The sequence below is a fragment of the Dendrobium catenatum genome, unplaced genomic scaffold (assembly GCF_001605985.2).
Source record: "Dendrobium catenatum unplaced genomic scaffold, ASM160598v2 fragScaff_scaffold_1520, whole genome shotgun sequence".
Lineage (NCBI taxonomy): Eukaryota > Viridiplantae > Streptophyta > Magnoliopsida > Asparagales > Orchidaceae > Dendrobium > Dendrobium catenatum.
In genome coordinates this window covers 747749-761768 of record NW_021319982.1, presented here as the reverse complement: position 1 = coordinate 761768, position 14020 = coordinate 747749, and the positions used below count along the sequence as shown (strand labels likewise).

Below are 14020 nucleotides of genomic sequence, written 5' to 3'. Positions count from 1 at the left end.
AAATCTAGTATTTGCCATGTATTCAAGATTTTCCAATATTTGCTCTCTTTCTTAGAAGTAGCACTTTAGAGTCACCATAATTTGCATGCAGCATGTCTCAATTTATTTGCAAAAGTTCTATCCTAATGACGAGTGTAGGAATGAAAATTAAATCAAAATGGTCAAATCTATACGCTCCTAAGACTATAACTAACGAATAAGCCTTCATACCATGATGGGTTATTGGGTCAAATAATGTAAATAGAGTTTTTACAAGGACCTAAGGCTTGGGAATAACTAAACTCCATAAGTTTGCTATCCAAATTGCTGTTGTTGTCCCTTGCAAATGACATAAAGAGACATGTATTAGTCTTCAACATATTCAAGTGTAGAAACTATCATGCATATTAATATAATGATGATATATGGAATGATGATGCATATGAGCAATTGTTAGGATAGATCAATGCATGCTAAATATTATTTATGATATCATAAAAGGAAGATTTATTAATAAATAAATTATCAATAAAGAAGTTGTGTTTAAAGTGATTTGAGGATTGTTGAAAATCATATCATATATATACGTTCGAGTGTTCTAATGGTCGATGGGATGAATGATTAGATTGGCAATCTAACATATGACAAAAGAAAATTTATTAGACAATTCTATAAATATTGAGCCATTAAGAATATATATATATATATATATATATATATGAGGTTTTCATATTAAAAATTGATAAAATGAAATAATTTTAAGGGTTAATGTTATGATTGAATATAAATTTTTTTGTAATTTAAATTAGTAATGAACGTTTATCAAAATTTGATTTTAATATCAATATTACATGTCAAATGATTTCAATAACATCTCTTTTTACATTTATTTCATTAACGTGTTTTATTAAGATGCTCATATCAATGACGTTCCAACAAAATTTTCTAACTAAAAAAAAAAAGAATTATTACCAAGTGGAATTAAAGGAAATATACCTTGAAATCCACGAGCATTATCTTCTTATAATAGCCAATCCACTTTCCCGTCTTTCTCCAGAACACTTTCTGGCGATCTTTGGAATGTTTGCTGCATGCAAACTCAACTTTCATATTTGTGTAATAGAAAATAATCATATTAGAACAAAACTCTGTACTGTCTCTTCCATAGCATAAAACTTGTTATCAAATAACATATTACAATATATGTATATAGGCAGAATTATCGTTAAATATCAAAATCACATTACATCATTGATTATCTGAAAATTATATGCACAGTAAAAGAAAATATCAACATGGGGGGAAAATTAATTCCAATCTAGCTATTAATCTTTCAAATTTTAAGAAAGTGAAAAATAATAGATGGCATCTGGTTTTGTTAGTCTCCAAGAGAGAAGGATTCATTTCGTCAGCCATCATTTATTTCTTAGGAGAAGAAAACCAAGGAAATGAATCTTAATGTGCTATTCTTATTTTTCTAAAGAAGAATAAGTGAGGACCACTTGCTATTCTCAGCTGTAGGGGGAAGAAACTCCAAGAACAGCTGCCGTTTCTGGTTTTGATAGAGAAATCAAGTTGTAATAAGGTTTTAATCTTCAGGGAGAGGAACATATTTGTTTTCAATTTGTAGAGGGGGACTAGCTTGTGTTTGCTTTCGATTTTCAAAGAGGAACCGAGCTCCACTAGTTTCCTACGATTGCTGAGAGGAAGAACTCCACTCCTTTGGTCTCTCCTGATTATTGAGGGGAAGTGATTCTCTACAAACAACGATGGTCACAAACAACTTACAAAATATTTTACCGGGGATTATTTGTTTTCAAAGGAGTGATTAGGATTTTCTTAAGTACAATACATGTTGGGTTTTCTCTTTGAAGTTCGGTCTTAATTCATTGTTGAATTTTATAATTCATTGCTGTTTTATTGCTAATTCAGATTTTGGTCGATTATTTAATTCTTTTTTTGGAGTGAATAAATTATATTTTGTTTAATCTCTTTACATAAAAAAAAAAAAATAATGTTTTTTATGCATTACTAGTTGTGGATTTTTTTTTTTTTTTTTTATTTTTATACGGTATCTCTTCCCATGTTTTATTTGAAACCCTATGGTCGTATCCATCCTACACCCATGGATACTACACCGCATGGGATTCATCAGATATTGATATCATTGGTACGCTTTCCCTGTGTGAGGGTGTGAGGTAAGTTGATGTAGGGACTGGATTGGGGGTGCACAGCTTATGGGTTAAACTTGTCTTTGTCATCTTAGAATCAGTTTATGTTTTTTTCAGACAACTTCTGCTGCTAGATGCCATTCGAGCTAACTTTTCTAGGGAGCTTGATGTTGATTTCATCTTTTTCTTCCAAAAAAAAAAAAAAAAAAAAAAAAGGGGAACTCGATAGCATCTCTTGTTGAATCCAAGTATTCTGTTATGAAAGTTAACATGCATTACTTCTTACCAGATACACGTGATATTGATGAAGAAAGAAGGAATGTTGTGGTCAACAAGATTCATCAATCTGCTGTCAGGATAGCTGAGAATCGTGGTGTCAAACTGTCAAAATTTAAAATTGTAAACCAGGATCCTCCTGCTCTCTCATCTAATTCAATAATCTCCACAATGAGAGAAGCAACAAAGCAGCTGAATGTCAGTTTCAAATTAATGATTAGCAGAGCATACCATGACTCCCTATTCATGGCCAGGTATAAAGCTAAACTTCTCCATTGTTGATTTTTCATACTAGTACAAAAGCTTTCTATTTCATGCAATTTTTTGTTTCAAAATTTTTTTTTTTAAATTTTTCTGAAAAGAGTTCCTCGAAATAGTATTTCTCTCTATATTATTCTATCCTTATTCTCCTGTTTCATCTGTTCTTGTATAACGTAGGCTAGTTGAGTGTATAGATGTGTTGGATTGTCCTTCTACTGAAGTCTAGTGCAACATCATCATTGGGAGGATACCAGAATGCTACTTTATTGTATTTTTTATTAAGAGCTCATTGGTTGCGTGCAACTAGAAAATATGTTTAAGAAAAGAATGATTTCTTTTTCATTCATATTTGTGTTTGAGAACAAAATCAGCGCATTTGAAGGGATTTTAAGGTATTTTTTAAGGCAAACCAACTTCTATTAAGATTCAATGAAAATAGAACAATACCGAACAATTGCATAGCATTACTAAATTAAAAAAAAATACTGGCAAGGCCAACATGTGACCAATGAACCAACTTTTTGAAGCGAAGAACCACAAGGGTTATGAATAACATTCAACTATTATACTTTTGGAAGTAACGATATATTTTATGGATTTTTTTTTTCTCTTTTGATATATAGAATTTGGAACTTCCTTTCGATTTCTCTGCCTGGCGCTTGTACCTGCGGCTGGCTATTTCTATTCTCGCGTGGTCCCTTCGGGTGCTGCTCCTGGCGTTGCCTGTTGGTCTTTTGTCTCCCTTTTCCTGGTTGGTTCGGCAGGTGGCTTTTTGGGCTGTTTGACTTCCTATTTTCACCTATATATATGAGTTATTTTGTGACATTTTAGGGGATGGATTATGAGTGATTTTTGGAGCACAAAACCTAAGGGTTTCTTTTTTGATAGCTTGCGAGCTATGCCTCTTCGTCTTCTCCTTCTTCTATAACTTCGTCTCGGTTTTCTTATCTATTTCTTCTCGCCGCAAGTGACCAGCCCATCATTATCTTTCTTCTCAAACTTTTAAAAATATTTAGTCGTATTTGAAGGTTGTTGTTATTGTTGTTGTTCCTTTTAGGCGTTTTTATGTTCTAAATATATGAGTTGTAAGGTGTCGTTGGAATGTGTTGTCCTTGTTACTTAGTATTTTGTCTATTTAGCGTGTATTTTCTTATTTTGGAAAGGAATACTATTTTGTTTGCAATCTTAGATTTTTTCAAATTTTTTATTGCATCATTGTCCATCAGCTCTTCTTTGTTAGAAATGCTAACATTATAGCCAATAGAAACAGATTTTGGATCAGTTGTATTCCCAACAACGGGATGATCATTATGAGCTAAAACTCAAGGTGCACATAGATCATTAATCTTGTGAGCAGGTGTGGGGCCATTCTTAACCATTGGGCTAGCAGTATGGGAGGGCACTTATTTCAATGAAGGATCTAAAGTTGATAAAAAACATTTATAGATAAATCATAGTAGAAGGAAACAAACTATCGCCATTGCATTTCAAGAAAGATTTTTATCATGAATGTTCAACATTGCCACTATTATTGGGAGATTTTTGTAGCTATGTTTTTTCCCTTAAGCATTTTGAAATGTTGTGACCATAAAATTTATAAGAAGAAGAATAAGAGGAATGCTTTTAAACTCAATCTTCTATCACTAGCTACAAGTTCAAGAACTAATTCAAATTTCTTTCTCCAAAGGAGAAGTAGCATCCATTTCGATTTGTACCTTAACCATTGGTAGCTTGAAACACTTGAAGCAGTTTACCAAAAAATTGAGTCAAGAGAGAACAAAATGGATTGGTTAAAGTAGTGAATCCAAAGACATAGAAAAATGACCCACATTGTAGTTAGAGAAGATTCATTGGAATAGTCAAAATGAGATGACCACTTTGGCATACATGGTAGGAACCCATCCACATAATTTGACCTCCAAGAGAAGAGCCTCAAGTAATTTGATTTTTAGGACAACTTAATAAAAATATGACAAGAATCTATATGTCCAACAATATAACCTCCAACCAAATGCAAATCAGTTATGAATCTATGAATAATCTCCATATTAGGATGACCCCATGAAAATTTGCCAAATAGGGTGAAAGAGAAAGATGATGCCAATTTCGAGATCTCATTGTGAGACAAAATAAGAGTTGATTTATCTTGAAAGGAGGATGATAGCTTGTGATGAGATGTTATAGGCTCTTGCCTGAAAATGTGGGGAGATGAGAGGAGTTAGTTAGAGGACTAGAAACCTCATCCCCTCTAATAGCCTTGATAAATCAACAAGGAGCATAAGGAGATTTCATAGTGGGAGAAGCATTAGGAGCTAGAGCAGCCATAGGTGAAAAATCACATTGCAAGAGTGACTTAGGAGTAATCGATGGAAGAAATGGAAGCCGTCTTCTGTATCTACGAGCTTCTCAGACTCATAAATTTTTCTTGAAGTAAATTTTGTTTGTTTTAACTAAATTTTCTCTAAAGATTAGATTATGGCTTATTTATATTTGAGGTCAAAATTTTTTTATATTCGCAAGCTTCCATAGTTAGTTAATGCTCATGAGAGAATACTTTAGACAAAGGAGGTTCCTTAGCCTCATATTTTTAGTTAAATTTGACTATAATTGAATGGGGAATGGTTGGGGGGTGGATGTGTAGACCCTACAAGAGCTCAAAGGCATAACATATGCATTAATTATTCCTGAATTTTCAGTTTTACTTGAAGAAGCCTGTTTAAAAAACATATGATTTTGGGTTTGCATAGTTTTAATAGTGGGGTTGTAAGTATTAGAGTCTTGAGTTTAAATTGAGTTGGGCTCTATGAACCTAATATTTTATTTAACGGATGTGTTGGCTTAGTCCAGGCTTGAATTTACTTCGATGGGGTTTAAATTTATTGGAATACTTATAGTTTGATTTAATGAGTTTGTTGGCTTTGTGCTGACCTAAATTAATTGGGATAGGCTTACTTCTATTGGAAGGCTCAAGAAATTGGATAGCCCAATAGTGTCACTTACAACCCCGTCAGTGAGGAAAGCCTGGTGGTAGGTCATACATCTCAGATATTAGAATTGACCCTATTGGAAGGCTCAAGAAATTGGATAGCCCAAAAGTGTGACTTACAATCTCATGGGTGAGGAAAGCCTCGTGGTAGTTTATACATCTCAGATATTAAAATCGACCCTAGATTAGCTTTGTTGACCTCTGTTAATCAAAACAAAACAGAGGAAATATATATAAAAAAAAAAATCGTACCTATTCGCACGATCCTCCCACGTCGCTGGCACGCCGGGGTCGTATCTCCCACGATCTCCTTAATGCCAAAACGAGACAAGCCTTCGGCCTTATTCGACTCTTCCTTCCCTCTCCCGCTCTGGCTCTCTCATTCTCGCTCTCCATCTCTCGCTCTGCTCTCTCGTTACGGCCGAATTTTCGGAGCCCACAAGCTTGAACTTGGGTCCTTGACATATCTGTTTGATTAATCAAGTCAATATTTAATGTTTTGAGTTAAGATCCTAGAGGCTTTTTAATCATTTAGGCCTTGAAGTGTTATTTTGATAATTTTACCATCTTAGCGGTGCATTATGAACGTCTAGGTTAGTCAGGGGTCTATTGGAACTCCTTGCACAAATTTTAGACTATTTCAAAGTTCAAAGGTGCATTAGCGCATTCCTTTGTTTTTTTTTTGTTTGCATGCTCATCAGTGCATGTCAATCTAAGATGCGTGTCCTTTATATAATTTTTTTTAGCATTTCATAGGATCTCCTAATTATTCAAAACACATTGTGGGGAGGTTTGGTGCTTTACATAATGTATGTATTCGCTTTTTTTTTTTTTTTTTTTTTTATTTTTTTTTTTTTTTGTTATAAGTGTTGAGGCATTGCATGTATCCTTATCGCCTGCTAGGATTTACATTCATTGGCAGAAGGTTCTGTATCTATTAAATTCTAATTTGCCGCTTGTCTTAATTTGTCCTAAAAGCTCTAACAGCCTGGGAATATCTGCAGGATATCACCTATGGGCATGATATTCATTCCATGCTATAAAGGTTTGCTACACTTATACACCCAATTTTTTGTTTGCATATATCATTAGCAGATTATTACAAGGAAAATAAATTACTTTAGCACTTTGATAAAAGATGATTATATTTCTGTTTATTTTGAAGGAATTGAACGATAGGAAAAGGAAGCTTGATAATGATAAAAAAAAATGATTGAAATTATTTTTCATCAGTTTGTTTAGATGATGAGAAATTGAGTAGTTTTTGTCTTTTACTTCTTTTTTAGTTTATTAGATTGGCGAAAGGGCGAGTAGGGCATTGTCAACTGCCACAAAAATTTTTATTATTAGCTAAATGAAATTTTCCATATGTTCAGATTTACTAGCAAATTTAATTACCTTTTAAGTACATAGAAACAAAATACCTAATGCAAAACTTTGAAGTAAAATACATTTGCTTTCCTTTTTAATATTTTTAAACTTAATAGGCTCTTAGATTCCCATAGATCTTGACTATTTCTTTTAGAAAAGGGTTCAAAATAACCTTCCAATCATTCGTATATGATCAATTTTATTTCAGAGTATCACATATCTCCAATATAATCCTTCGACTAAGCAAAATTGATCCGAAATAATCTCTTGGAGATTAAATTTGGATTAAAGATTAATTGGGATTCAATTTGCATCCCATTTTCTGTTAATTTATATCCAATAGATTATTTGAGAGATCAATATTGTACAGGTAATGAATTAAATTTGAGAAATGCCATATATTAAAATGATTTGATTACCTGTTCTAAAATTTGCTCATATTTTTCTACAGACATAATGTTAAAGTTTTTCTGATCATCTTTGCTTGGCTGTGCAGGTTATAGCCATAAACCCGAAGAGTTTGCCTCTGCTCAGGACATTGCTAATGGCGTAAAAGTGTTAGCTCTCACCCTGGCAAAACTATCTGCTGAATGACTTGCACTGTGAACAATTTCTTAAGGCAAGTTTCACTTCAGAAAATAATATTTGCTCATACAAGTTAATTTATATTTTTCTGTTTTAATAATTCCAATAAAAAAAAACAAAAAATTGGTTGGAGGTAATCCCAAAGCTGTAAATAATGGAATAAACTATTAAAGAGCTGCAGGATAATTTCTTCTTCTTGTTCTTCTTGAACTGGGGTTCTAAGACTAAGAATACTGTACAATGTAATTTATTTGAGTTCTGGAACTACCTTATCCAGAATTAGAGTGCTACTTGAATCTGCTTAATAATATCCTCCATGATGTATTATAATAATAAAATAAGTAATCTTTATATGTAAGATAATTTGGCAACATCATAGATCCACTCTACCTCATGAGAAATTATTCTGTGCAGTCACCGGACGGCTCGGAGGTGAATTAGGATGCGCTACGTAATCCTGTATACAACAGTACACAACTAAAAAGTGATGGAGTGCGTCTTGATTTGCATCCGGACGGCGTCTGATGATCGCACATAATAATTTCACCAAAGAGGGAAGATTTCCCCTTTATCAAATCACTTATATTTTTCATTGTAACCTATTTTAATTTCAAATTGTCAACACTGTTAAGTGATATAATTTTCTTATGAAATTGAATTGTTGTTTGCAATTGTTTCTTTTGTAAAGGCATTTGAAGTTACTGTATTTCTCCATTATTAGTAAATAGGATTACCATATCTTAATATTGAAAGGCCGAGGTTTCATTTGGGATAATTTTTTTATTGCGTTTTAAAACATTTTTTTAGTATAAAAAATTTGATTTTTATATCAGAATATTGTTACATAATTTTATAGAACTCATACTCGAAAACAAAAGCTGTCACCATCTCTTCATGCTTGAATACAAACTGTTTACTTAGAATCATAGTTTATAATAATGATTATTAGTAACTGTACATAAAGTAATTAAATATTAAATTGAAGTTAAGATCAATAAGTATTTGTGTTATCTTAGTGTTAAACTTGAGTTAGTAAATCATTTGTTTGGTTGGCTCGAAGATTTAGGCTTTGTTTGGGACGGCTTTTTTACTGCTTTCTAAAATGGAGTTTTAATACAAAAATAAAAAACTTTGTACTAAAATTTCGTTTTTGAAAGCAGTAAAAAAGCCGTCCCAAACGAAGCCTTAGTTATAAACTGTTTCCTTACGATAATTGAGTACAAAATTAAAAAATTTAGTTGTTTATTATTAATATCAGTATTTGACATAATTATGCTTTAATTAAGATCAAATTTTGATATGAATATCCTTTTCCATTATTTTTCATTTTCTAAATTTCAATCATAATTTAAGCTAACATTTATCAAATTATTTTTAAAGTCAATTTTTATACTGTTGTTTAGGTCATTTTCAACTGAAAATCTCATTTTTCACTCAAAAATATAGTAACACTCTAAAATACTGTAACTCATTTTCAATTAAATTCTATTTCATAACACAAAAAATTAGTATTCTTAGTTTATTCTTTCATATATTTTTTATATTTATTTTTAATCATAACTTTGTATTTATTAATTTTTTGAATTAGACATATTTATAATTTGTTTAACAAAAATAAATCTAACTCTACAAATTAATTTGGAATGCGAGTTTGAAGCTGGATTTCGTCTAGAACTCATGATTGAAAACAAAAGCTGTCACTATTTCTTCATGCTTGAAAACAAACTGTTTATTTAGAATAATATTTAATAATTATTATTATTAGTAACTGTACATAAAGGTAATTAAATATTAAATTGAAGTTTAATTAAGATCATTAAGTATTTATGTTATCTTAGTATTAAACTTGAGATAGTAAATCAATTGTTTGGTTGGCTCGAAGATTTAGTTATAAACTGTTTCGTTATGATAATTGAGTACAAAATTAAAAAAATTTTGTTGTTTATTATTAAGATCAGTATTTGACATAATTATGCTTTAATTAAGATCAAAATTTGTTATTGTTGCGTCCTGGAGTCTTCGCGGCGGTAGAAAAATATAGAATTTAACGTCTTAACATTGTACGAAGATCTGTCACGCACACAAATAGGAGAGAGGGTGTAGCATTTATGAGACACCAAGATTTTTATGTGAAAAATCCCTGAAAAGGGGGAAAAACCATAGAGCCTAGATCAGTTTGAATGAATTCACTATTATTTGCAATCGATTACAAATGAGACCCTTCTTTAGGGGAAAGTCTTGGCTTGATGTACATCTTATAAAGTATATTATATGGTATGAATACAAAGAATCATTGTTGATGTGTTTGTTTGGTCGGAAGAACTGTAGTTGGTGGGCGATGTAAGTTAGAAGGACCGTAGTTAGCGGGCAACGTAGGTCAAAAGAATTATAATCGGTGGGTGATGCAAGTCGGAAGGATTGTAGTTGGTGGACGACATAAGTTAAAAGGACTGTAGTCGACGGACGACACAGGTTGAAAAGAACTGTAGTCGGCGGGAGACAAAGGTAGGAAGGACTGTTGTCTAACAACGGAGGTCAGAAGGACCGCGTCAGATAGAAATACAATTATGGATAGAAATCCAGCATCGGATAGATGTCCGGTGAAAGTCCGACAACGACCAGAATTCCTGCGTAGGGTAGAAATATGACGATTAGTAAAGGTCCGGTGTTGGATAGAAGTTCGAAGTCAGTTGGCGGGTGGGGAGAACTCTGGCGTTAGATGATATTCACGCAAAACTACAGAGTCACTTGGAGATCGGGCGGAGTTTCGGCGTCACTTGGAAGTCGGACAAAACTCCAGCATTACTCGAAAGTTGGGCGGAACTCTGACGTCTGTTAAAAGTATGGCGGAACTTCGACGGTGGTAGAGGAGGAGCTTATTTCCTCCTCTTCTTCCCTTCTCCTCTCTTCTTGCTTGTGTTTTTTCTTAAGAGAAATGAGGGGCTACTTATAGTTTTCTGAGCGTGGCATGACTCATAAATAGGGGGAGGATCAAGGGCAATTGTGGAGTGGTTTGGATGGACGGTTGATATTGAATCCCTTGATCGTGGATCGTTCATCAGACATTTGAAGGTCTTAATGATATCAGAATTCAGCGATCTTGGGCTCGTTGGATTTGTTTCGTCGAGCCACTCGATTCGACTATAAGCATGTTATGTTTTGAAACCATTTGGTAATCCAAGTTGTGGTTTGAACCTCTCGAATGTGATTCGGGCATTTGATTTGAATCATTTTGCGCTTGGATTGAGTTTACTTTGGTGTCGTTGGGTTCGTATTTCGAAGACAATCAGTTCGACTATAAGTTTGCTGAAATCGGAGTTCAAATGATCCCATATTTAATTTTTGAAGTTTCCTACTTGATTTTTGCCTCGAATTTCGTGTCAGATCAAGATATTTTTTTTTATGATATATCAGATATGAATATCCTTATCCAGTATTTTTCATCTTCTAAATTTCAATCATAATTTAAGCTAACATTTATCAAATTATTTTTAAAGTCAATAACTTTTATATCTTGTTTAGGGCATTTTCAACTGAAAAACTCATTTTTCATCAAAAATATTGTAACACTCTAAAATACTGTAACTCATTTCTAATCAAACTCTATTTCATTACACGAAAAATAGTATTATGAGTATATTCTTTCATATGTTTTTTTTTTATATTTATTTATAATCATAACTTTGTATTTATTAATTTTTTTGAATTAGACATATTTATAATTTGTTTAACAAAAATAAATCTAACTCTACAAATTAATTTGGAATGCGAGTTTGAAGCTGGATTTCGTCTTAACAATGAAGAACCTATATTTTGAAATAAATATATTAATCTATTTTTCCGATTTAACAAAAAAGGCTGTTGTTCACCTCGCAAAAATGACGCTGACTCTTGTATTAGGTTGGAGCTTATGGTGGACGACAAATGGTTGTTTCACGTTTGGTTGGAGATGGCCTTAATCTCATGTTCCTCAACTTGTGCCATTTTATAATCATTTTATTTTTAGTCAAATTTTTAATTAAGGGAACTTTTTTAAATGTAATTATGCGAAAATATACAACAGTAGCAACAACCTCATGCCATTGTCCCACTATGTGGGGTCGGCTACAAGAATATTTTTTCTCCATTGTGTTTTATTAAAAGTCAAATTCCAGTCTAAATTTAATAAAGAAAGATCTTTTCTAATATTTTCTAACAAAATCTTTTTAGGCCCACCTCTATCTTTCTTAACATAAGTCAAACTAATACCTCTACTTTCCTAATCAGGTCATCATAAGACTGTTGTTTTATGTGACCAAACTATTTAAGGCGACTATCTCTAATCTTATCTTTCATTGGAGCTACTCCAATCTTTCATGTATATGCTAATTTCATATATTGTCTCTAAAGATAAAGCCACTCATCCACTCGAGCATACTTATCTCTGTAACACTTTAAAATTAATGAAAGAAAAAAGAAAACATGTAACAACAACAACAACATCATCATCAAGCCTTTATCCCACTACGTGGGGTCGGCTACAAAAATCCTTTTTCTCCATTGTGTTCTATTAAAAGTCAAATTATCGTTTAAGCCTAATAAAGAAAGGTCATTCCTAATATTTTCTAACCAAGTCTTTTTAGGTCTACCCCTGCCTTTGTTAACATAAGTCAAATCTAATACCTCTACTCTCCTAACCGGGTCATCGAAAGGCCGCCATTTTATATGACCAAACCATCAAAGGCGACTCTCTCTAATCTTGTCTTCTACTGGAACTCTACAAATTAATTTGGAATGCGAGTTTGAAGCTGGATTTCGTCTTAACAATGAAGAACCTATATTTTGAAATAAATATATTAATCTAATTTTCTTATTAAAAAAAAAGGGCTGTTGTTCACCTCACAAAAATGACGCTGACTCTTGTATTAGGTTGGAGCTTGTGGCGAATGACAAATGCTTGTTTCACGTTTGGTTGGAGATGGCCTTAATCTCATGTTCCTCATCTTGTGCCATTTTATAATCATTTTATTTTTAGTCAAAAATTTAATTAAAGGAACTTTTTTAAATGTAATTATGCGAAAATATACAATAGCAGCAACAACCTCATGCCATTGTCCCACTACGTGGGGTCGGCTACAGGAATATTTTTTCTCCATTGTGTTTTGTTAAAAGTCAAATTCCCGTCTAAATTTAATAAAAAATATCTTTTATAATATTTTATAACCAAATCTTTTTAGGCCCACCTCTACCTTTCTTAACATAAGTCAAACTAATACCTCTACTTTCCTAATTAGGTCATCATAAGGCTGCTGTTTTATATGACCAAACTATTTAAGTTGACTATCTCTAATCTTATCTTCCACTGGAGCTACTTCAACCTTCTCATGTATATGCTAATTTCATATCCTATCTCTAAGGGTAAAGCCACTAATCCACTTGAGCATACTCATTTATGTAACACTTTAAAATTAATAAAAGAAAAAAGAAAACATGTAAAAATGATTTTTTTTTTCATAAAGTCTACTGTACGTTTTTTTTTATAAATTTATAATTAGTTAAAGTCTAAATTCTAAAATGAACAACTAAATAATTTATTATAATTTAATCAGCTTTAAAATTATTATGCCAAGTAAAATATGATTTAGCCCTTTTAAAATTTAAATTTACAAAATATATAGGGTACTGCTTGTAACGAAGCAGCCCCTTAACTCCGGTTCTACTTTCTGGGAGACTGGGACTCCGATTCTCTCTCTACCTCGTCCCGACGATGTTCTCGCCGGCGGCTCGCCTCGTGACCAAACGCTTTCATGGCATTCGTCAAATCCTCCGTCAATCTCCTGCAGTGCGGTTATCTCTACTCTACCCGTTGAAAGTTTTCCTTATCATTACTTAGTACCATATTTTCTCTCTTTTTCAGGTCTCAGCCGGAGGCGCTGGAACCTCCAGATCCTACTCTACTGCTTTAAATTATGTAAGTTAAACCAATATTTTGAAAATCCCAATCTATTCCTTTTTTTGTTGTTGGATTTCCTAAAATTTTCCCTTTGGACTTCTCCAATAGCACATTGATTCCCCCGACAACAACCCTAACGCTCTATGGGAGTTCAGCGCATCCAATATGGAGAGGGTATAATTTGCATATGAATTCACATTTTGTTTTTTCACTTCTATATTTTGGATTGATTTCTGAATCAGGAACTTTTTTCTTTTCTTTTCCTTTTTGCACGTTCATGTTCTGCGGTGAATTTTTCTGTTGGGGAAATATATGGAGCTATACAAACCTTATCTTTCTTGATGAAATGGAGTTGTATAATCGTTGGTTTGGGCTTTTCTTTAAATCATCAGAATAGCCTTAGTGTTCTTGTCTGAAATGGAATTTTTAGCATCCTGTGATGAATTCCATCATCCTGTG

The 14020-nt window shown here is 32.7% G+C and overlaps 2 protein-coding genes across 2 annotated transcripts in view; both read left to right on the top strand.

The window, feature by feature from the left end:
* LOC114581104 (ureidoglycolate hydrolase) overlaps window positions 1-7962 on the top strand; it is a 48411-nt gene extending 40449 nt beyond the window's left edge. The window contains 3 exon segments of the mRNA XM_028700441.1: window positions 2440-2680; window positions 6678-6718; window positions 7541-7962. Of these exon segments, the coding sequence (XP_028556274.1) occupies window positions 2440-2680; window positions 6678-6718; window positions 7541-7638 (380 nt within the window). The 3' untranslated portion in view covers window positions 7639-7962.
* Window positions 7963-13288: 5326 nt separating this feature from the next.
* The window catches only part of LOC110110469 (NADH dehydrogenase [ubiquinone] flavoprotein 2, mitochondrial), a 28495-nt gene continuing 27763 nt past the window's right edge, over window positions 13289-14020 (top strand). Inside the window, exons 1-3 of the mRNA XM_020841958.2 lie at window positions 13289-13450; window positions 13526-13579; window positions 13670-13735. Of these exons, the coding sequence (XP_020697617.1) occupies window positions 13376-13450; window positions 13526-13579; window positions 13670-13735 (195 nt within the window). The 5' untranslated portion in view covers window positions 13289-13375. The remainder of the gene's footprint in view (window positions 13451-13525; window positions 13580-13669; window positions 13736-14020) is intronic.